We start from the raw sequence: 24,325 nt of genomic DNA, 5'->3' as shown, positions 1-24,325 counted from the left end.
AAGTATGTTTGTTAAATTCTGAGTAAATTAGAAGTAGCTAGGCTGAAGTCAGAGGAATGCCTTTTTCACCAAAAGTACATGTACAGTGTCCCCCTTTATCCACAGTTTTGCTTTGAGTTGTTTCAGTTACCTGCAGTCTACTACAGTTTGAAAATATTAAATAGAAAATTCCGGAAATCAACAATTAAGTTCTAAATTGTTGATTAGAACAATTTAGTAGCAATTTTACCCATCTAGTAGCATGATGAGGTCCCACACAGTCTGCTTTGTCCCTCCCAGGAAGTGAATCATCCCTCTGTCCAGAGTCTCTATGCTGTCTATGCTCCCTACATGTGAGTCACTCAGGAGCCATCCAGGTCATCAAATCAACTCACAGTACTGCCATGCTTGTGTTCAAGTCACCCTTATTTTATTTAAATAACGGCCCCAATGTGCAAGAGTAATGATGGGTGGCAATTCACTTATGCCAAAGAGAAGCCATAAAATGCTTCTTTAAGTGAAAAGGTGAAAATTCTCAAGTAAAGAAAAAAATACATATGCTGAGTTTTCTTGGTTCTTGGTAAGAACCAAGTTTCTATCTGTGAAATTGTGAAGAAGGAAAAACAAGTTCATGCTATTTTCCTGTTGTGCCTCAAGCTGCAAAAGTTATAGCCACAGTGCATGGTATAAGTGCTTAGTTAAGATGGGAAAGGCATTACATTTGTGGTTGGAAGACATGAACAGAAGCATGGTCCAATTGATACTAGTTTCAGGTACCCGCTGGGGTCTTGGAATATATACCCCCTGGATAAGGGGGCACTCCTGTAGACTTGAATATATGACTTTCATTTGCTTCTTAGCTTTTTTTCTAGAAAGATGACATTGGTAGATAGTGACCTGAAGATAAATGAAGTATTGAGCCAGTGTTCTCTTTTCAGCTTTTGGATGCCACGATTTCAATTCTAGGCCAGTTTTACACAGAGACAGAATAGACAGATTCCCCTTACCACGCTGAAGCCCTTTACTTCTTGACATTCTACCCTAATTGCAATATTGTTTTGAATTTAAATACAGAAACTTCTGTCCCGTATGATCCAGCAATTCCACTTTTGGTATACAGCTGAAAGAATTTAAAGCAGAGACTCAAATAGGTACTTGTATATCAGTGTTCATAGCAGCAATATTCACAGAGTGTAGAAATAGCATGTATGTCCATGAAGAGATGAATGGATGAACAAAATGTATACAAACTGGATATTGTTCAACCTTAAAAACAAATGGAATTCTGATATGTGCTACATGAATGAACCTTGAAAACATTATGCTAGGTGAAATAAGCCGAACTCAGACAAATCATACACTTCCACGTATATGAGGTACTTTGGCTAGGCAGATTCATAAACACAGAAGGTAAAATGCTGGTTACCCGGGACTAAGGAAAAGGAGGGAACAGAGAATTACGTTTGGAGGTTAAAACATCCTGAAGGTGGATGGTGGTGACAGTTGCTTATCATTGTGAGTGTCCTTAATGCCACTGAGTTACATACTTAAAAGTGACTAAAATGGCAAATGTTTTGTTATGTATATATTATCTTAAAATAAAAATAACTCCAGATTCGTCTGGTTTTGGTAAGGCTTCAGAGCTTTCCTCTGAGTGTTTCAGATGTTTCTTTGGAAACAGATTTTGATAGAGACCATACCATTAGCAGTGTAGGGAGAGGCCTCTGAGGAAGACAGCTTCACCTGAATTAAGGTGTTGCCAGCTGAGCACTAACGAGTAAGTTTTCATTTTATTTCTCATTTCTAGGCTATCCATCCAGGATATGGCTTTCTTTCAGAAAACATGGAATTTGCTGAACTTTGTAAGGAAGAAGGAATTATTTTTATAGGTCCTCCTTCATCTGCAATTAGAGACATGGGTATAAAGAGGTATGAGTTTATATCTTCTAAAATATAACTGTATCAAGGTCATTTGAAATAGTTTGAGCCAGGCATGGTGGCTATGCCTGTAATACCAGAGTTTTGGGAGACTGAGGCAGGAGGATAGCTTGAGGCCAGGAATTCAAGACCAGCCTGGGCAACTTATTGAGACTCTGTCTCTAAAAAATATGTATTTTTTAAATTCAGCTAGGCCTTGGCACAGTGGCTCACACCTGTAATCCCAGCACCTTGGGAGGCCAAAGCGGAGGATCACTTGAGTGCAGAAGTTCAAAACCAGCCTGGGCAACATAGGGAAACCCTGTGTAAGGTATATCGCCGAGTTAAAATGAGGAAACTGAGGCCAGTGTGAGAAAATGAGAATCCAATTTATTCAGCTCCCGGGCGAGGTTCTGTGGTCCGGAAAGGGGCCAGAGAAGTCGCACTGGGCTTCTCAGGGTGTGGGGTTTTATAGGGAGTGGAGGTAATTGATTGGTCTTTAGGGAAACAAAGAGCAGACAGTTTCATTGGTGAGGAGGGTTGATTGATTATTAGGGAAACAAAGAGCAGACAGTTTTATTGGTGAGGGGGTTTGATTGATTACTAGGGAAACAAAGAGCAGAGAGTTTCATTGGTGAGGGGAAGTCAAGGTGCTGATGGGGCGAGCTGCCATTGGTTGCCAGGCGGGACTACTGATGGGCTGACCGGCTGGGGAGGTCAGTGTTAAGCTGCCGTTGGACAAATCTTTGGTGGGCTTTTTAAATTTTGAAGGGGTCGAGTGAGGAATGCAGGAGTGGGTGTGTGGAGCCTGCATAGAGAGGCCAGCATGGGGAGAGATAAGTGTGTCAGCATGTAGAGGCCGGCACGGGGAGAGATAAATGTGTCCATTTAACTCCCGGTGAGGCAGCCGGCCTTACACCCTGTCCCTACAAAATGTTTTTAAAATTCCAGGCATGGTGTCATGTGCCTGTGGTCCCAGCATCTTGGGAGGCTAAGGTGGGAGGATTGCTTGAGCCCAGGAAATCAAGGCTGCAATGAGCTATGATCACACCATCATACTTTAGTCTGGGCAACAGAGTAAGACCCCATCTCAAAAAAAACATTCAGCTGGATATGGTGACACACACCTGTAGTCCCAGCTGCTCAGGAGGCGGAGGCAGAAGGATCATCTGAACTCAGGAGTTGAAGGGTGCAGCGAGGTATAATTGCACCACTGCACTCTGGCATGGGCAACACTGTGAGATCCTGTCTCTAAAAAAAAAAAAAAATTTGTTTTACCTATAACAGGTATTTTAATTCTACCTTTCTGTTGTCATAGGCATATGACAACATTTTAATTCTACCCTTCTGTTGTCATAGGCATAAGTTATTTATCTGCGACATAGGGAAATTCCATTGAGTTACAGAAAATATTTAATGTTTCTAATCAATATGTTAGTATTTTGGGATTAAAAATAAGGTGAGATGAGCTACTACATGAAATGAGGAAAACTAATAGACCATAAATTTGTATTATTTTGTTGTCTCAGACTCGATGTTTTCTTTAAAGAGTTCCATTGTAATTTATAGACTGGGCCATATGTGTGTTTCTCTTGAATGAAATAATTTATAGAATTGGCACATATTGTTTTCTTTCCCACTCTAAAGCACATCCAAATCCATAATGGCTGCTGCTGGAGTACCTGTTGTGGAGGGTTATCATGGTGAGGACCAATCAGACCAGTGCCTGAAGGAACATGCTGGGAGAATTGGCTATCCTGTCATGATTAAAGCCGTCCGGGGTGGAGGAGGAAAAGTAAGATTGTGCATGCTTGTGTTTGCCATTTCAGGCTAATCTTCTTTGTTTTATTTATGTGGTAGTCATAATCTTTTCTCTCTTAGGGAATGAGGATCGTTAGATCAGAACAAGAATTTCAAGAACAGTTAGAATCAGCACGGAGAGAAGCTAAGAAGTCTTTCAGTGACGATGCTGTGCTGATCGAGAAGTTTGTAGACACACCGAGGTAGGTTGACCTTTTTTTTCTGACTCAGATTTTAAAAATTAAATTGGAAAAATAATGCATGCACATTCTATAAAATATAAAACTGTAATAGTACATAAGTATATTATTGTAAGTTTAGTTTCCCAGTTCTATCCTGTGATGTAACCACTGATTGTAGGATGGCATGAATTCTTCCAGGCATTTTCTATGTGAATAGAAACCTATATACATATACATACAGCAAACAAAATACATACCTAAGAACAGTGAATAGAATGTTACACACTAATATTATATCACAGACCTCTTTCCGTGTCAGTAAATACTGGTCAGCCTCATGCTTTTTGTTGGTAACCTAGTGGTTCCATGATCTCGATATACCATTAATTCATTCAGTATGTTACTTGCTGATGAAATTTAGAGTTTTTTTCAATATTAGCAAATTAATTCAGATATATTTATAGAACTCTGAATGTTAGTTGATATGCTCAGGAAATGGAATTAATTTCCTAAATTGAATTATAAGTGATTTACTAATAATAATAGCAGCTAATACTTATATTACACTTGTCATGTGCCAGATTTTACAAATTTTACACGTGCTAAATAATCTTGCTGTTCTTCTAATTTGAATGTAATTCTTACAACATTCTCATTAGGTAAGTACTATTTTCATTTTACAGGTGAAGACACTAAGCAACAGAGTGGTTGTGTTGTGTTAGTTGTCTGAGGTGTCTCAGCTGTTAAGTAGTAAAGCTGAGATTTGAACCCAGGCATTTTGACTCCAGAGTTCATATTTAAGCCCCTGCATTAAGCTTCTCTGGGTACCACTATAGGAAATGCAATGTGAATCCCTATTTTTTTTTCTGGAATGTTATTTTCATGTTTGTTGTTTAAAGTAAGATGCTGATTATAAAGTTTCTCATTTCATAGATTCTTATGATAATTATTTAAAAATTTATATATAAATAAATTTTTTAACAATATATAAATAAATTTTTTAACAATTGTCATAAAAATGTGAAATGAGAAATGTGTGTATATATATACACACACACGCACACACACACGTGTATATATGTATAATACAGGATATAGATATCCTATAATAATACTGTATAATACTTACAGGATACTTATAATACTTACACATACAGTATTACTTATAATACTTACATGTGATACTTATAGGATATTATAATCCTGTATGATACAGGAGAGATATATCTATATATATTCTTACAGGATTAGTGAAAAGAATAATTCATCTGGGAACCATGACTGGAAAAGAGATTTACCTTGAAGGTAACAGACTTGAAGCTTCAGGCACTTCTTTGGCATTAACCTCTTCTAAGACCCTGACCTAATTTAATTTTGTATTTGCAGTTTTGTATTCTCCTTAAAGAAGGCTCCCAAATTGTTTTTTGTTACAGCCCTTATAAAACTGAGAACTGTCCTGAGCATGGCATAGTCAATGAAATTCAATTAGAATTTGATAGTTAAAAAAAAGAAAGTCAATCTTAAAATTGGTAAATTGATTAGGAGAACACAGCCTATGCCATCCGTTAGTGGGAAGTAAGTAAAAAAAAATGGAGGCAGTTCTAAGGTAAATTGAAGGCTTCCTTTCAAGAAAGAATAGGCTAGCCATCCAAATTAGCATGCTCTTAAGTTAGAATTGTGGAGACATCAGTAGCTTATTTCAGTAACTATGTAACTCAATGCCTGCAACAGTTTTTGAAGATGTAAGTTCTGTACTTAGGAAATGGTAGCCGTATACTGCCTCACATTGTAATTTATTCCCCCAATAGCTGAAAAACCCCTGGGAATCAAAGACCTGGTAGTATATACATTTTTATTTTTTTGTATATATTGCCTGGCATACTACTTTCATTGTAATAGGCATCAGTAATATTTTTTGAACTATAGAAGTAATATGAATACATTACAAACTTTTGGAAAATGCAGACGATGGAAAACAAAATAACCCATAATTGTATTCTCCTAATTATTGTATTAATATTATATTAATATTAATATTTCTGTATACAGTCGTGTTGCTTAACGACAGAGACGCATTCTGAGAAATGCATTGTTAGGCAATTTCATTGCTGTGCACACATCGTAGATTGTACTTACACAAACTGAGATAGCATAGCCAAGTACACACCTAAGCTGTATGGCATAGCCTCTTGTTTCTGAGCTACAAACCTGTATGTCATGTTACATATTGAATACTGTAGGCAGTTGTAACACAATGGTAAGTATTTGTGTGTCTAAACATCTCAAAACATAGGAAAGGCAATGTATTGTGCTATGATGTCACTAAAAGATACGAGTTTTCAGCTCCATCATAATCTTACGAAATCACCATCCTATATGCAGTCCGGCATTGCCTAAAAGGTCATTGTGTAGTGCATTATGTGACTCTATTTCTATTCTGTATTTCTAGTAATAACTTTTTTAATTGAAAGCAAGTTTATTAAGAAAGTAAAAGAATAAAGAATGACTACTCCATAGATGGAGCAGCCCCAAGCACTGCTGGTTGCCTATTTTTATGGTTATTTCTTGATGATATGCTAACCCAGGGGTGGATTATTCATGCCTCCCCTTTTTAGACCATATAGGGTAGCTTTCTGACATTGCCTTGGCATTTGTAAACTGTCATGGCGCTAGTGGGAGTGTATCAGTGAAGATGACCAGAGGTCATTCTCGTTAACATCTTGGTTTTAGTGGGATTTAGCCAGCTTCTTTACTGCAACCTGTTTTATCAGCAAGGTCCTTATGATCTGTATCTTGTGCTGACCTCCTATCTCTTTCTGTGATTAAGAATGCTTTAACTTATTACTGGAAATGCAGCCCAACAGGTCTTAGCCTTATTTTACCCAGCCCCTATTCAGGATGGAGTTGCTCTGGTTCAAATGCCTCTGACATTTCCCCCCTCGCTTTTATAAGAGAATGCTTAATCCTAAGGGTTGCAGAGGGACAAAGATCCATCTTCTGTAACCTTCAGGCTGAATGGGGCAATGATATTCCTGCTTATTAGGCTCTCTTGTGTTCAGGATAGAGAGGAGCTCAGTTAGAAAGCATCAGTATGTTGAGGACCACTTATACCTCTTGAGTTCTGACAAAAGGTGAAATCTGGAAGATTAATAAGTGTTAAAAAAAAAATTGGCAAGCTTATCCTGTATTTCTACACAAAGAGTACAACAATAATATATTCCACAACAGTAAAGCACAATAAGCAAGATTATCCCAAGTTAACAAAATTAGAATGGTTTCCATGAACTGGGCAACTGTTGGAACCAAGCTGAGAGTTACTAGATGATTCCAGTATGTGCCCAGGATTAGAATATTGATCCAGATTTTTACGTTACCAATCCCTCCTGTTTCTTCTGAGCAGCAGCCACAGGAATAAGCAAGGTTAGTCTAAATTGCAGGGAAACTCAAAAACCACTGATGAGACTAGAATTTAATAACAAGTATACCATAATTTTTGAAACATTTTTCTCTCTCCAGTTTTCCATTTTTACTAAAGACAAATCATGGTAAGACTGAATTGCTTTATTATACATGGCCTGATTATTTGTATAAAGTGCAGCAAGAATAATTATTTGCCATATAGGCTTTTAAAGTTGGTTTTGATGGAACTCTTCCATAAGGACTCGCAGAGAAGACCTTTTTTTTTTTTTCAAGCCCAACCCACCCATGGGTTTATACCCTGAAATACCTATGAGTTAGGTAAATTTCTCTCCTCTTGAGGTCCCAAGATAACTTGGGGCTCCTGGATCTGTCAGAAAGTGACATTCCTTACTTACTACAGGTTAGGAGACCTATACAGAGATGGTGTAGACAAGGAATGAGACCAGTTTTCCCCAGGGGCTTCTATTGGCTTTAAAGTCAAGTTTGATTCCTTTAGAAAAGCATGCCATTTCAGTCAAACCCTTGGTAAAATAACCTGTTTCTCCAGTTGTGTCCTGTTGCAAAAGAAAACAGATTCTTATTGCATTTATGCAAATAACTATATTGCCATAAGTTAAGATCCTCACAAACAGTTTCCAAATTCTGGAGAAATCAGATAGAGAGAAACAAATATGCTCCAAATTTTGTTTATGAGTGTATACATTTCTTAATTGTTAAAAGCTGTGAATAGCTTAAAAGAAAGGTTTCCTTGACTCTGAAAAACAAAACAGAGGATCAGCAATGTTTTAAGCAAAAAGTCAAAAAAGATTACTTCAGACTTCTGTTAGTTCAGTTCATGCAGTCAACTCCTGCTTGATATACATGAACATTTCAGCTTTCCATGGGAGTTCTGAAAGTTTCTTTTTCCCTTTTCTAATGTCACAATCTCCAAACTTACATGAAACCTGCATTCAAGAACACGTGTTAGAGTTGTATAGTTTATTATAAATCACCTTTTGGGCCTGGGTGCAGTGGCTCATGCCTGTAAAATCCCAGCACTTTGGGAGGCTGAGGTGGGTGGATCACCTGAGGTCAGGAGTTCATGACCAGCCTGGCCAACATGGTGAAACCCTGTCTCTACTAGAAACACAAAAATTAGCCAGGCATAGTTGGCATGTGCCTGTAATCCCAGCTACTTGAGAAGCTGAGGCACAAGAATCGCTTGAACCTGGGAGGCAGAGGTTGCAGTGAGCCAGGATTGCGCCACTGCACTCCAGCTTGGGCTACTGAGTGAGACTCAGTTTCAAAATAATAATAATAAATCTCCTTTTGAAGAAGATCAAAACAAGACAGTTGTCTATGGATGGCAAAAAGTTTTAGGGCAACCACAGTTAAAAACACAATTGACAAAGAAATTTGGTTACTTCTGTGCCATACAATGATTTTATGTAACAATTATACTGATAATGTACACTAAGTCGTATCAGAATTATAGGAGTTTCCCATTATTTTGGAATACATACTATAACATATTTTTACAAATATAGCCCAAAGAAAGCTAAACACTATTTCACATTTAACACTGCTTCCTGTATGATTTTTATATCAAATAAGCCCAATTTCACCTTTACATTAGTGTACTATTAATGTTAAACCCAATTTCCAATAAAACCTTATTGACATATCTACCCAATTTTAAAGTTTGACCATAAGGTGAGGTTCTCATAAAACTTTTATAACCCTTTATGAATTTTTGTTAAAGAGCAGATCAGTGCTCTAAGCAAAACCTGTTGTGCTTTTATTCCAATGTTCAATTTCTGGAAAAACTGAACACTCCTTTAACTTGAGCCAGTGTGTTTACACACACAATTTCTTTTACAAGATTAATTTTTCACAAACCTTCCACAGCTTGCTTAAACCTTTAGCTTTATCTTATCTAACTTAAAATAATCCTTTAACTTTTTAATCTAGGCACACACACAAAAATCCACATTCGTATGCCTTCTTATAATCTTTTACCAAAAACACATTTCACTTTCCTTACACACCTTACATGTAGAATTGTTTCAGTTTCTCCAGGATTACTTAAATCACGTAAACTAAAAGGCATTACACTTTTTACTTTTCTGACAAAATATTTGACTTAAGCACTTACTTTTAAACCAATTAATCAAAGCTGTTTCATATCACACACACAACACGTATAAATACACAGGCAGACAGAAGAAAAGGATTCATTCCCTAAGCCAGGAATTGAACCCTGAACCTGGGCCACCATTGTAAAAAGACAAAGCAAGGCCACATGGATACAATGTCAAGCTCCCAAGGACATACAAGACGAGGAAAACCTCATCCAGTTTTCTTTCAGGGACCTGCAGCAATGTTTATAACTGACTAGTATGCTGGGCCATCTTGAACAGTGGGCTTATGGGATTCTAAACCTGTTTTAGCCTAAGGTATACCTCTTTATGACAGAACAATACAGAAAGACAGGGAAAGCACACTAGATTCACTACAGCTTAAGACTGGCCTCACAAATTCTTTTTTGTTAATTAAAAAAAAAGGAGAGAAACAGCGATTTTTGCCATTCGTTCAACCTGTTTGCACAGAGGGGAAAGGGGAGGGAAGAGGGAAAAGCATTGCTTGTGGAGGGTGGGGAAGGCAAGGTACTCAGGGAGGCCAGAGAAAGACCTGCCCATTTCAGGCAGCCACTTGTCAGTTAGGAAGGGATCTTTCCTAGCAGTCTCATCAGCACTCAAGTTTCCCCTTGTAGGGAGGTAAAAGCTCCCATGTCCCACCATCCTGTTTATGCCTAATCCTGTCACCCACCACTGTCAGCGGAGTGCAAGGTAGATTAATTCAAATAGAATAGCAGTTAACATCCGTAGTGCCAAGCCCAGTCTTAGCTGAGAGGGACATTACTGAGAGGGGTTTCTAACCCCCTAAATCTTAGGAAGGAATCTAACCATCCTAAGTTGGGCCTCCAGCCAAAGCTCAGTCAAACATCCTTGCCTTTTATTGAGAGGGTCCCTTAACCCACTCTGTCTTAGGAGAGATTTTAACTCCACTAAGTTGGGCCTCAAATCCAATTCTATCCTTTACCTGGGTATATGCTCCCCACTTACCCAAAGTTGGCCAATCAGTGCTGCAATCTTAGGAGGGTCAGAGGGTCTCCTCAGTATTGTCCCTTCTGTGGTTCACCAGAAAGACGTTACCATACCCCACCACTTACCCAAAGTTAGCCTTTGGGTCGGGATTTCCTTAGTATTGTCCCTTCTGTGGCCACCAGAAAGGCGTTACTGGACAGGAGTCCTGATCAAGACCCCAAGAGAGGATTCCTGGATCTCACACAAGAAAGAATTCAGGGCGAGTTCATGCAGTAAAGTGAAAGCAAGTTTATTAAGAACGTAAAGGAATAAAGAATGGCTACTCCATAGGCAGAGCAGCCTCTAGTAATAACATTTAAATATCATGATAATCATACTGTGTGTTCTTTATGTCCTGCTAAATAATTACTGTTGAACTAATGGAGTGCCAGAAGATTGTCACAGTGGTGCTGGTAACTAAGAAAAGTCAGTATCAAAATATTTTACAAATTTTATCAGAACTGTTTAGTGTGTCTGAAAGACTGGGTTAAGAAACCATCTTTAAAGTGTACTATTTTAGAAGAAAAAAACAGAAATCAGATTCTTCCTTTAGACACTGTGCTCCAGAAACTCTTAAGTTAGATAAAGCTGCACAGAAAAGGGTTAATCAGAAAAAAGGTAAATAAGACTGATTTAGTGACTGCAGAAATCATAACACAGATCTTCATTGAACTTCCCTTATAAGCAGCCAAAGGAAAAGTATTTCCAGCTTTTAGGACCTCAGACAAGAACTGCTCTGTGCTCTTGATGTGGCCTCCTACATATTCCCTTCATAACCTGGAATCCCTGCTATAGTGTTTCCTTACCTGGAGCAGCTAAAAGATAAGGGAGAGTCAGTAGACGTGATATGTGTTAGTCCATTCTCACACTGCTAATAAAGACATACCCAAGACTGGGTAATTCATAAAGGAAAGAGGCTTAGTGGACTCAGTTCCGCATGGCTGGGGAGGCCTCACAATCATGGCAGGAGGAGTACAGCCATGTCCTATGTGTCCACAGGCAAGAGAGCATTTGCAGGGGAACTGCACTTTATAAAACCATCAGATCTGTGAGACTTACTCATCATCACGAGAACAGCATGGGAAAACCCACCCCCATGATTCAGTTACCTCCCAGCGGGTCCCTCCCACCACACATGGGGATTATGGGAGCTACTATTCAAGATGAGATTTGTGTGGGGACACAGCCAAACCATATCATGGTAGAATTTTACAATTGGAATTTGAAAAACAAGCACTTCAGCTCCAACATGTAAAGAGCTTGAAAGTCATCACTCACATCCAAAAACCAAGAAAACAGCTGAACAAAATGAGTCAGTGACTTTAGAACCATCAGAGAATTGAGGCCACAGGACAAGCCTTCACTCTAAAGTCTGGACAAGCATGCAAGTACAGTGAGTCAAAGCCAGATCAGTTTACCTGGAGCAGAAGCTGCTGGAGCTCTAACACTTACATGGGAGTTTTGAAAAATGGCTGAGGCTAAGTGTGGGCCAGTGTGAAAGTGAGAAACTCCTTGGGGCCCAGTCTTAGAGGGACCTCCCACTTTCATGGGTTTTGCCTCCAAGAACCTCACCAGGTTCTCACAGTAAAAATCCAGGAAAAAAAAATCCCTTATGTTTTACAGCACTGGGAGGGGAAAAGTAACCATTTTGAAAGAGATCCATAGCATTCCGTTCTCCCTAACAAAGGAAATTCTAACTCCAAGGGAAATGTTTCCAGTGCCTTTTTTGTTCTGGGGGAAAGGTAGTTAGCCAACCACAACCCCCTTTATAGTCTTCCAATATCACCTAAGGGAGAAAAGAAAAACAACTAAGAAACACTTCTCAGCACAAACACGAGACCACTGAAAGACTGAGATTTAATCATAAGTTTGTAGAATGCTTTCCCTCCCGACACCACACTACCATGTTGCTATGTTTGTGTCCCTCCAAATTTACATGTTGAACCCTAACCCCCTATCCCCAAGGCATTAAGAGGTGGACCTTTGGCAGGTGATTAGGTCATGAGTGCTCTGCCTTGATGAATGGAATTAGTTACCCCAATAAAAGAGCTTGAGGAACCTATTTGCCCCTTTCCTCTTCCTTCATGTGAGGACATAGCTATGTGGTGTCATCTGTGAGGACCAGGCTCTCACTAGACACTGGATCTGCCAGTACCTTGATCTTAGATTTCTCAGCTTGAAAACTGTAAGAAATAATTTTCTGCTGTCTATAAGTTACACACAATTTAAGGTATTTTGCTATAGCAGTACACAAAGACTAAGACACATGTCTTCAAGACTCCAGTATAATAACAATGGATTACAAATGGAGAAGCTCTAACTATGTAAGAAGGAATTCTTAGGGAAACCAGAGACACTGATATTAAAAACAAAACACAACAAGGACACTAGAAGATACAGAAACTTCTGGCACCTACAGCTACTGCAGACATTAAACACAGCCTACTTCCTAGCCAGATTAACCTGAGGCCTCACTTTAAAAGACAGTTTACCTCAGATCCTATTACCTAGTACATCATGTTCTACTTTGAACAAAACAATTACAAACCATGCTAACAGGCAAGAAAAAAAAGCACAGACTAAAACAAAGTAAGCAGTACTAGACTGATATGATACAAATTTAGGAATTATCAGATAAGGAATTTAACTGATTAATATATTAAAAGCTCTAATGGAACAAATAGACAACATGCAAGAACAGATACATAATGCAGGCAGAGAGAAAGGAACACTGAAAATGAATCAAAAGAAAATGCTAGAAATAAAAAACATTGTAATAGAAATGAAGAATGCACTTGATGGGCTCATTAGTGTATTAAACACAGCTAAGGAAAGAATCAGTGATCCTGAACATAGGTAAATAGAACTTTCCCAAACAGAAATGCAAGGAGAAATAAAAATGAAAAAAAGCAAAACAAAACAGAGTATCTAAGAATTGTGGGACAATTTAAAAGGGTGTAACACATTATTTGAATACCACAAGAATTAGAAAACAGCAGGAGAGATATTTGAAGTAGTAATAGCCAAGAATTTTCCGAAACTAATGACAGATGCAAAACTACAGAGCCAGGAAGCTCAGAGGACACCAAGAAGAATAAATACCAAAATATATACACCTATGCACATCATATTCAAATTGCAGGAAAAGAAAGACAAATAGAAAATACTGAAAGAAGCTCCAAGGAGGAAAATCCTAGAGGAATAAAGATAAGGAATCTTATCAGAAACCGTGCAAGAAGAGAGTGGAGTGAGATATAAAGTGTTCAGAGAAAAAGTACCAACCTAGTCTTCTATATCCAGTGACATTATTCTTCAAGTGTGAAGGAGAAATAAAGTCTTTCTCAGACAAACAGAAATTAAGAGAATTTGTCACCAGTAGACCTGCCTTGTAGGAAATAATAGTTCTTTAGAGTGAAATAAAATGTTTTAGATCAGAAATTTGGATCTAGATAAAGAATAGAAAATAATTGGAAAAGGAATAGGTGGAGGCAAAATATTTTCCTATTCTAACATAGGAATATTTACCCATTCTAAATTGATTTAACAGGTAACAGTTTGTTCAAAATAATGGCAACAGTGTATTTGGTGATTAGCTTATGGATAAAGAGGAAAAGTCAACAAGGCAAGAAATCCAAAAAGAAAAAATCAGTTCCAAGAATTTTATTAAGAAAATGTATTGGACAGCTTGGAAAATTCAAAACTGGAACATTCAGAAAACATGATATATTAAGATAATTTTTTTTTTTTTAGATAGAGTTTCACTCTGTCACCCAGGCTGGAGTGCAGGACACAATCTCAGCTCACTGTAGCCTCTGCCTCCCAGGTTCAAGTGATTCTCATGCCTCAGTATCCTGATTAGCTGGGATTACAGGTGTGCACCACAACACCTGGCTAATTTTTGTATTTTTAGTAGAGATAGGGTTTCACCATGTTGCCCAGGCTGGTCTCAAATTCCTGGCCTCAGGTGATCCACCTGCCTCACCTTCCCAAAGTGCTGGAATTACAGGTGTGCACCACCATGCCCAGTGAGAAGATTAATTTTTTGAGGTAGATAAATGAAATACTTCATGAAGGAAACAAGAATAGAAACGACCTACTATACTAAAGCAATATGTTTATAAGACTTCCTGGCTTTTTTGTCTCTTCTGTATTTGACAGCTTTTATTTTAAAAAATCAACAGAAAAACATATTTGCTGATCACTCATTTCTATATTATGGTGGTGAGTAGGTCAAGTGAACTACAGCGTGACCATGTCACAATAAACCTACTGAGAAGAATGCTTTCATGTTTGCCAAGTAGTCCATATTAGCCTTATTTTCATAAAGTTTATGTGCATTCACTCTTAATATGATTTCTCATAATTTTACTATTTTATACTCAACATTTAAGTGCCTTTGTTGGTTGGTTTTTGTTCCTTAGAGATGGGGTCTGACTTTATCAGCCAGGCTGGAGTGCAGTGGCACCTCAAACTCCTGGGCTCAAGGAATCCTCCTGCCTGAGCCTCCTGAGCAGCTAGGACTACAGGCATGTACCAACATGCCCAGCTTATTTAAAAAAAAAAAATTTTTTTTTTTTTTTTTTTTTTTTTTTTTAGAAACAGTCTCACTCTGTTGCCCAGACTGATCTTGAACTCCTGGACTCAAGCAACCCTCCTGTCTTGGCCTCTCAAAGTGCTGGGATTTATCAGTGTGAGCCACTGTGCCTGGCCCTTTTTTGGGTTTTATTATGATTTATTGTTAGTATATTTCTGATATACTAATAATCCATATTAATTTAATGTATTTAACTTTTCTGGATAAGCCATTTTAATTTCAGTCTTCTATAGTCATAAAATCTAAATGTAAGAGTTGCTTAAAAACAAAAAGTGGCCATAAAAAATTTTCATTGGTCTTTTGACAATATGAAGTGACTATAATTTGTAATTTTGAGGTAGTCAAATTTGTCAGTCTTTTCTTTGACAATTTGTTCTTTTTACTACTTATCCCTACTTTAGTCTCTGTTTTCTGTCTTTTAAAAATATTCATTCATTCATTCATTCTTCAGGTTGGAGAAATGTCTTTTCTTATTTGTCATTTTATGTAGAGATTTTTTCCCTTTAATACTCATCCTACAAACGGTAACTTTTTCACTGAGTTTTACAAGATTATAATTTGTTTGTTTTGACAGGGTCTCTCATTCTGTCACCCAGGTTGGAATGCCGTGGCACGATCTCAGCTCACTGCAGCCACAATCTTCTGGGCTCAGCCTCCTTAGTAACTGGGACTACAGGCATGTGCTACCATGCCTGGCTAGTTTTTTGTAGAGATGGGGTTTCACTATGTTGCCCAGGCTTGTCTTGAACTCCTGGGCTCAAGCATTCTGCCTTGATTACAGGCGTCCGCCATCTCATCTGGCCTGTAGTTCTTTTTCTAAGTCCATAATCTCTAATTTGAGGTCAAAATGTCAGATCTTACTTAAAGAAAGTAGAAATGGAGAAATCCTGGTGATTGGGCCTAGCAGTTTAGCTTCACGAATGTGATATTTATCACGCCTGACAAATACATTAACATACGTGTTTGCTTTCATCTAGGCATGTAGAAGTCCAGGTGTTTGGGGATCACCATGGCAATGCTGTGTACTTGTTTGAAAGAGACTGTAGTGTGCAGAGGCGACATCAGAAGATCATTGAGGAGGCCCCAGCGGTAAGGACCTTGGAAGGAAATTTGTAAGCTTCTCTATAATGTGAATCTTATTTATTCTGATTTTCACATCAGAAGTCTTTGAAGCTGGTGTCTCTTACCCCTCAAACTCCTGCTGGACAACTGTGTTCTAATAGCAGTGTAATGAAAGACCTCCTGCAGTATTGGGAGTGAGGAGGAAATTGATGTTTTTGGGGTAGACACAACAGGGCCATGTTCCTTCTGGATAAAATACTGAAAATCTACTCTGATTCACCTCTCTGATTTACAGTGAAAAGCTGTATAATGAGGTTTCAATGCACATTTCAAATTGTAATTAACTAGAATCAAATACTGGAATGGAATGGTCTGGTTAATTGGATTTATTTTTTCATGGAGAAGGCTTTTTTGTTTTAATTACCATTTTAGATGTTCTCAAAATATGTTAGTGATTTTCCTGCCTTAATGGTTATATTATAGAGAAGAGAGGATCACTCGTTTGGCAGCTTTTGCTCCCTTAACATTAATTGTTTACATCTCTTTGAGCCTTACTCTTGATTGGTTTAGGTGATTATCTGGGTCAAAGCTTGCTACTGGGACTATTTGTTTTTGGATTTACATTTCTGTGGAGGTTGCTACTGCCATGGGTTCTTGTTCAAGGTTATATGGTTTTTTTTTTTTTTTCAATATATATTTATTTCCAAAAAGTCAGGGATCAGAGGTTTCTGGTTAATAAGTATATTATTCTTATATTCAAATTTTAATTTACGTTGCAGAATATATTTATGTTATAGACTATATTATACCATTATACATTGTACCAGAATATGTTATGCCATGAATATTGACACATTAAATGTCAATAGGAATTGCAGTAAAGCCTTATTTTCATGTGGTGATTACTTAAATTTATATCTGTATAGCACTGTTTTAAAATGTTGAAAACTCTGCTTACTTATTGATATACATTTCTTTTTATGAACCTTTCTTATTAACTTGGAATCTCAAGGTTTCCCATTATTTTAAGATAATCATTAGGCACGTGACTCAGATTGCCTATCATCCTGAAACAAAATAAGGATTGTTGAAAGTTACCATATTGATACATACAATTTTGTTTTGTTTAGTTCTTTTGAGACAGGGTCTGACTTTGTCATCCAGGCTGGAGTGCGGTGGCATGATCATAACTCACTGCAGTCTCCAACTCCTGTGCCCCAGCATTCCTCCCCTCAGTCTCCTGAGTAGTTGGAACTACAGTGCATGCCACCATGCCTGGCCAATTTTTTAAATTTATTCTAGAGATGGGTTCTTACCGTGTTGACCAGGCTGGTCTCAAACTTCTGGCCTCAAATAATCTTCCAACCTCAGCCTCCCAAACACTTGGATTACAGACCCGAGCCACAGTGCCCAGTCTGAAACACACATAGTTATGAAAGTTGTCATGTAGATACAAGGGACAAAGATATGTAATTATGCTGAGTAATATCTGCAATGCATAGAAATTAGTAGCAGAATCATTGAACTTGGGTATATTGACATTTAAACTAGGATAGGATAGTAGTTTTTGATGAAGTATATAATATTAGCTTTTTATTTTTTTAATGCAGTATTTGATATATAGAAATATAATGCAGTCATGCATTGCTTAACAATAGGAATACATTCTGAGAAATTCGTCCTTAGGTGATTTTGTCATTGTGTGAACATCATAGAGTGTGCTTACACCTAGATAGTGATTACAGCCTCCTGCACAGGTAGGCTGCTGGTAGAGCCTATTGCTGCCAGGCGACAAACCTGTACAGCATATTACTGTACTGAATACTTCAGGCAGTTGTAACACAGTGGTAAGGATCTAAACATATATAAACATAGAAAAGGTACAGTAAAAATACAGTATAAAAGATTTGTGAAATGGTACACCTGTATGGAGTACTCACCCTGAGTGGAGCCTGCAAGATTGTAAGTTGCTCTGAGTGGGACAGTGAGTGAATATGAAGGCCTAGTACATCACTGCCACTTTGTAAACATTGTACACTTCCACTAAGTTAAATTTATAAAAAATATTTTTATTTAATAAATTAGCCTTAGCTTACTGGAACTTTTTTTACTTTTATATGTATATGTTTATAAACTTTTAAATATATATATTTTTTACTTTTTGACTCTTTTTAAGTAATACTTACCTAAAAACACAAACACATTATGCAGACATACAAAAATATCTTTTCTTGGGTGGGTGTAGTGGCTCATACCTGTAATCCCAGGGCTTTGGGAGGCCAAGATAGGCAGATCACTTGAGGTCAGGAGTTCGAGACCAGCCTGGCCAATATGGTGAAACCCTGTCTTTACTAAAAATACAAAAATTAGCTGGGTGTGGTGGCAGGCACCTGTAATCCCAGCTACTCGGAGGCTGAGACAGGAGAATTGCTTTTAAAAACCTGGGAGGCAGAGGTTGCTGTGAGCCAAGATCACACCACTGCACTCCTTCCTGGGCAACAGAGCAAGACTCCATCTCAAAAAAGAAAAAAAATTATAGCCTTATTCTATAAGCTTTTTCCTGTTTTTACTTTTTTTAATTAAATTTTTTTGAGATGGGGTCTTACTCTGTCACCCAGGCTGGAGTGCAGTGGCATGAACATAGCTCGCTAGACCCATGACCTCTTGGGCTCGAGTGATCCTCCCACCTCAACCTCTGGAGTAGCTGGGACTGTAGGTATGTGCTTTCATGCCTGGCTAATTTTTCTATTTTTGTAGAGACGGGGTCTCACCATGTTGCTCCATGGTATGAGTCTCACCAGGCTGGGATCAAACTCCTGCACTCAAGCGCTCCACTCACCTCTGCCTCCCAAAGTGTTGGGATTACAGGGGTGAGCCACTACACCTGGCTTTTTTTTTTTTTTTTTTTAACTTTTTTAAACTTTTTTGTTAAAAATGAAGACACAGGCTGGGCACGGTGGCTCACGCCTGTAATCCCAGGACTTTGGGAGGCCAAGGTGGACAGATCATGAATTCAGGAGATTGAGAGCATCCTGGCTAACACGGTGAAACCCGTGTAGTTTTTGTAGTTTTAGTAAACTACAAAAAATTAGCCAGGCATGGTGGTGTGCACCTGTAATTCTAGCTACCTGGGAGGCTGAGACAGGAGAATTGCTTGAACCCAGAAGGTTGAGGTTGCAATGAGCTGAGATTGCACCATTGCACTCTGGGCAACAGAGCGAGACTCTGTCTCAACAACAACAAAAAAATGAAGACACAAACACATACATTAGATTAGACCTAAACGAAGTCAGGCTCATCAGTGTCACTGCCTTCCCTCCACATCTTGTCCCACTAGAAGGTTTTCAGGGTCAGTAACTTCTGTGGAGCTGTCATCTTCTGTGATAACAATGCCTTCTTCTGAAACACCTCCCGAAGGACCTGCCTGAGGCTGTTTTACAATTTAACTTTTTTTTAAGTGAAAGGGATACACTTTAAAATAACTGTAAAAATTATATCGTATAGTAAATATATAAACCAATAACATAGTCACTTACTATCATTATCAAGTATTATGTACAGCCATGATTGTGCTATACTTTTGTGTACTGGCAGTGCAGTCGTTTTGTTTACACCAGCCTCACCACAAAACACATGAGTAACACTGTGCAGTGATGTTGTGACAGCCACAGTGTCACTAGGTCATAGGAATTTTTCAGCTCCATTTTAATCTTACGGGATTAACTGTTGTATGTGTGGGCTGTTGTTGACTGAGAAACGTCATTACGTGGCACCTGACTGAATTGAATTTTAATGGAATTTCTAGTAAGGCAAGCTACTAATGGAGATTTACTTAAATATTTTTTTCAAAGCCTGGCATTAAACCTGAAATAAGAAAACAGCTTGGAGAAGCTGCAATCAGAGCTGCTAAAGCTGTAAATTATGTTGGAGCAGGTATGTTAAGATTTGCTTCTAATGGAAGAGATGTAATGGTGGTTAATTTACATGTCAGAAGGCAAGAGAAACACAGCTTTTAAATCAGTTGCTTTCAGGCTGCTTTGAACATATTCACAGTAAGAAATATATTTTATATTGAGACCTAGTATGTACACATAAATGTTTATTTTTACATACCTATATATTTGAAACAAATGTTTCATTAAACAGTACTTGTCTTAATTATATGAGATTTGATATTTTGTATTCTATTTTAAAATAAAACCACTAAATTGATATTTTTACTTCTTTATTGTTAATAAACTTTAGTTTTCAGAACAGTTTTAAGCCCACAGCAAAATTGAGCGAAAAGTACAGATAATCCCCTTGTGCCCCTGTCTCCCCCAAAACCCCCAACACAGAAGCTCTCCCCTGCACCAGAGTGGTACGTTTGTTTCAGTCAATGACCCTACATTCACACGTGATTATCAACCAAGTCCATAGTTCACATAAGGGCTCACTCGTGGTGGTGTACATTCTGTGAGTTTCGACAAATGTAATGATACGTATCTACCATTGAACTACCCTATGGAATAGTTTCAGTATCCTCTGTGCTGTCTCTGTTCATCCCTCCATTCCCCCTAAATCCTGGTAGCCACTAATGTTTTTACTGCCTCTATAGTTTTGCCGTTTCAAGAATGTCATATAGCTAGAATCATGCAGTATATAGCCTTTTCAGATTGGCTTCTTATCTTTATAATATGCATTTCAGTTTCCTCCATGTCTTTTCATGACTGATAGCTCATTTCTTTTTTTATGCTGAATAATATTTCATTGCCTCAATGTCCCACAGTTTATCCATTCAGCTACTGAAGGACATCTTAGATGCTTCCAAGTTTTGGCAATTATGAATAAAGCTGCTATAAACGTCCTGAAAATAATCAGGCTTTTGTATGGACATAATTTCTTAGTTTATGTGGATAAGTACTAAGGAGTGTGCTTTCTGGGTCATATGGTAAGAGAATGTTTAGTTTTGGAAAAAACTGACAAACTCTCTTCTAAAGTGACTGTACTATTTTGCATTCCTACCAGCAACAAAAGAGGGTTCCTGCTGCTCCAAATCCTCTGCAGTTTTTGGTGATGTCAGTGTTTTGGATTCAGGCCATTTGGTATCTCATTGTTTCAATTTGCACTTCCCTAATGACCTATAATGTTGAATATCTTTTCATATGCATACTTGCCATCTGTTTATCTTCTTTGATGAAGTGTCTCTTCACGTCTTTCACCCATTTTTTAAATCAGGTTGTTTGTTTTCCTATTGTTGAGTTTTAAGAGTTCTTTGTATATTTTGAATAATGGTTCTTTATTAGATGTGCCTTTGCAAACATTGTCAGTTTGAGACTTTTCTTCACTTCTCTTGACTTTCCCTTTTTTTTTTTTTTTTTTTTAGACAGTCTCACTCTGTCACCCAGGCTGGAGTGCAGTGGCGCAATTTTGGCTCACTGCAACCTCCACCTCCCAGGTTCAAGCGATTCTCCTATCCCAGCCCCCTGGGTAGCTGGGATTACAGGCGCTTGCTACCATACCTGGCTACTTTTTTGTATTTTTAGTAGAGATAGGGTTTCAGGTTTCACCATGTTGGTCAGGCTGATCTCGAACAGCTGACCTTGGGTGATCTGCCTGCCTTGGCCTCCCAAAGTGTTGGGATTACAGGCATAAGCCACCACACTCAGCCCTAGAAATATTTTTCAAATGCAAACAGAAGTCAGTACAAATATATATATCTCTTTTCTGTCTCTCTTTTGTCAGGAGGTAGAGTTTGCAGTGAGCTGAGACTGTGCCATTGCACTTCAGCCTGGGTGATACAATGAGACTCTGTCTCAAGAAAAAAAAATTGATTTTAAAATTCGCTGATGGGTTGTAACCACACTTGTAGAAACAGTTTTACGTTGTATTCACTTTAAGAGAAAAAAACACAAACACAGAAGACCACAAGCTATATAATTTCATTTATATAAAATTCCAGAAAAACTACAGTGAGAGAAAGCAGATTGGTGGTTTCCTGGATCCCAGGGCTTGGTGAAGGGACTGGTTGCAAATGGGAACAAGGGAGTTTTTCGGATGCTGGAAATGTTCTGTAGTGTCATTGTGGTTCTTTGATTGTATTCAATTGCTAAATCATATACCCACACTTAAAATTGTTACAGTTTGTTGTCCAAAATGAAACCTTAATAAAGTTAGGGAAAATTTTTTAGGGCTTAATAGATTGCCAGTAGATATTAACATAAGGTTTAGTCGCCAATCTTTCAATAGGTTGCCAGCAAAAGGACTTTTAAAGGAAATTTCTAGGCGCACACAGTCAGGGGAAAAAAGTTTTCTTTTTTTCCTTGGGGTTAGAGTGAGATGGGATGTCATGGCATGAGGCTCCTGGGATCTTGGTGCCCTGAGGCAGTAACATGTGGTCCACCCTTGTTCTCACTGGTACAGCACCTGAAATGGATTCAGAATTTGGGTTTACCATTTGCTCACAACCCCAAATAGACTTTTCTGTTGCCAAATTTCATGCAGCTCTCTATTTTTGACTAAGACTCATATGCTGTTGCAGATGCGAGATATTTTCTTCATGAAATGCAAAGTGTTAACCATTAAATGAAGGCAGCAGTAAGACTTGATGTGATGCCTCATGGAAGATTTTGGTTTGCTACTGATGATACACTATTTAATATGACCATTGTTTTTTATCTTTTAGGGACTGTGGAGTTTATTATGGACTCGAAACATAATTTCTATTTCATGGAGATGAATACAAGGCTGCAAGTGGAACACCCTGTTACGGAGATGATCACAGGAACTGACTTGGTGGAGTGGCAGCTTAGAGTGAGAATATTTTTTCTATTAAAGATCAGTCTTGGTGGGGCACAGTGGCTCATACCTGTAGTCCCAGTACTTTGGGAGGCTGAGGCGGGTGGATCACCTGAGGTGGGTGGATCACCTGATGTCAGGAGTTTGAGACCAGCCTGGCCAACATGGTGAAACCCCGTCTTTACTTAAAGTACAAAAATTAGCCAGGTGTGGTGATGGGTGCCTGTAGTTCCTGGTACTCAGGAGGCTGAGGCAGGAGAATCGCTTGAACCCAGGAGGTGGAGGTTGCGATAAGCCAAGATTGCGCCATTCCACTCCAGCCTGGACATCAGAGCGAGACTCCATCTTTTAAAAAAAAAAAAAATCTTGATGGGAGGGAGGCGGGGGTTGAAAAACTACCTAAATGGTACCATGTTCACTGTTTGAGTGATTGTTTCACCAGAAGCCCAAACCCCACAGTATCATGCAGAATACCCATGTAATAAACCTTCACATGTACCACCTGAATCTATAATTTACAAAAAAAAAAAAACAGTCTTGAGAATAGATTACTACCTTCTGGCCTCCTAAAACAGGTGTCATTTTGAACAGGGTTCGGTTGGTGGTGGTGGTGATGAGGACAGGAAGATGGGAGGTAAAGAGTGAAGCTACATTTGATGCTCTAGCTTTTTTTGATACTTTAGGGGCTCAGATTCACTCCCTCTTAGGCATGGGCGGCCAGCAGGTGAGCTTCTGTCACAGAGGCTTGCTCACAACCATCACCTCAAGATCAAGCCTCATGGTCTACCAAAGGCCACAGCATTCTGGGCCAGGCCATCATTCGATTTTAGAGGCAGGGCAGATGCTAGGCAAGATGAAATGAGCTGAGGCAGAGCTGGGAATGAAGAGCCAAGGAGATGGGCTAGAACGATCCAAGTAAAGGGCTGATTTATGGCTACTGCTGGCCCATGAGTCAGTATTCATTCAGAGTAAATGTTTGGAAACTTTTAAAGCGTTTTGGCATTGCTATGACATGTCTACTGTATTTGTCAGGCATGTAAGTTTGTAACTGTCTTTTTACTTTGGATAGTTTGAGAAGCACTGGTATAAACCAGAATTCCACAAAACACACTTTTCAAAATCAAATATTAATAATAGCTTAGTCTGTTTTTCTTCTTGTTAGTAATAGATTTTGCTTTAGCCTTCTTTTTCTTAACATGAAAAAAAATTGTTAGGTAATATAGACATTCCTGATATCGGTAGGGTTCTTGGTTCCTTATATAACCTGAATCTAAATTTTTTTTTTTTTTTTATGGTGTGATGTTAAAGTCTTGATTGATAATTTTATCTTTTCAGAACTTCTGTGGATAATAGTATGAGATTCCTTTTGTTGGTTCCTTGGGAGTGATTGGTGGTTTTAATTGAGCCAAAAGGTTCTTCTGGGGCTCCATATCCTAAGCCACTAATGAAAACCAGGCACAGCAAGCTAG

The 24,325-nt window shown here is 38.4% G+C and overlaps 1 protein-coding gene across 4 annotated transcripts in view; it reads left to right on the top strand.

The window, feature by feature from the left end:
* MCCC1 (methylcrotonyl-CoA carboxylase subunit 1) overlaps positions 1–24,325 on the top strand; it is a 78,768-nt gene that overhangs the window by 26,920 nt on the left and 27,523 nt on the right. For all 4 annotated transcript variants that reach the window (XM_064366847.1, XM_021674505.2, XM_021674507.2 and 1 more), the window contains 6 exons: positions 1,787–1,908; positions 3,544–3,691; positions 3,778–3,899; positions 15,995–16,106; positions 19,931–20,012; positions 22,744–22,871. In XM_064366847.1, the coding sequence (XP_064222917.1) occupies positions 1,787–1,908; positions 3,544–3,691; positions 3,778–3,899; positions 15,995–16,106; positions 19,931–20,012; positions 22,744–22,871 (714 nt within the window). The remainder of the gene's footprint in view (positions 1–1,786; positions 1,909–3,543; positions 3,692–3,777; positions 3,900–15,994; positions 16,107–19,930; positions 20,013–22,743; positions 22,872–24,325) is intronic.

Source organism: Aotus nancymaae, unplaced genomic scaffold (assembly GCF_030222135.1).
Source record: "Aotus nancymaae isolate 86718 unplaced genomic scaffold, 86718_ANA_hifiasm-v0.15.2.pri h1tg000067l, whole genome shotgun sequence".
NCBI classification, from domain to species: Eukaryota; Metazoa; Chordata; class Mammalia; order Primates; family Aotidae; genus Aotus; species Aotus nancymaae.
The sequence above is the reverse complement of the archived record's forward strand: the minus strand, read 5'-3'. Positions and strand labels throughout refer to the sequence as shown.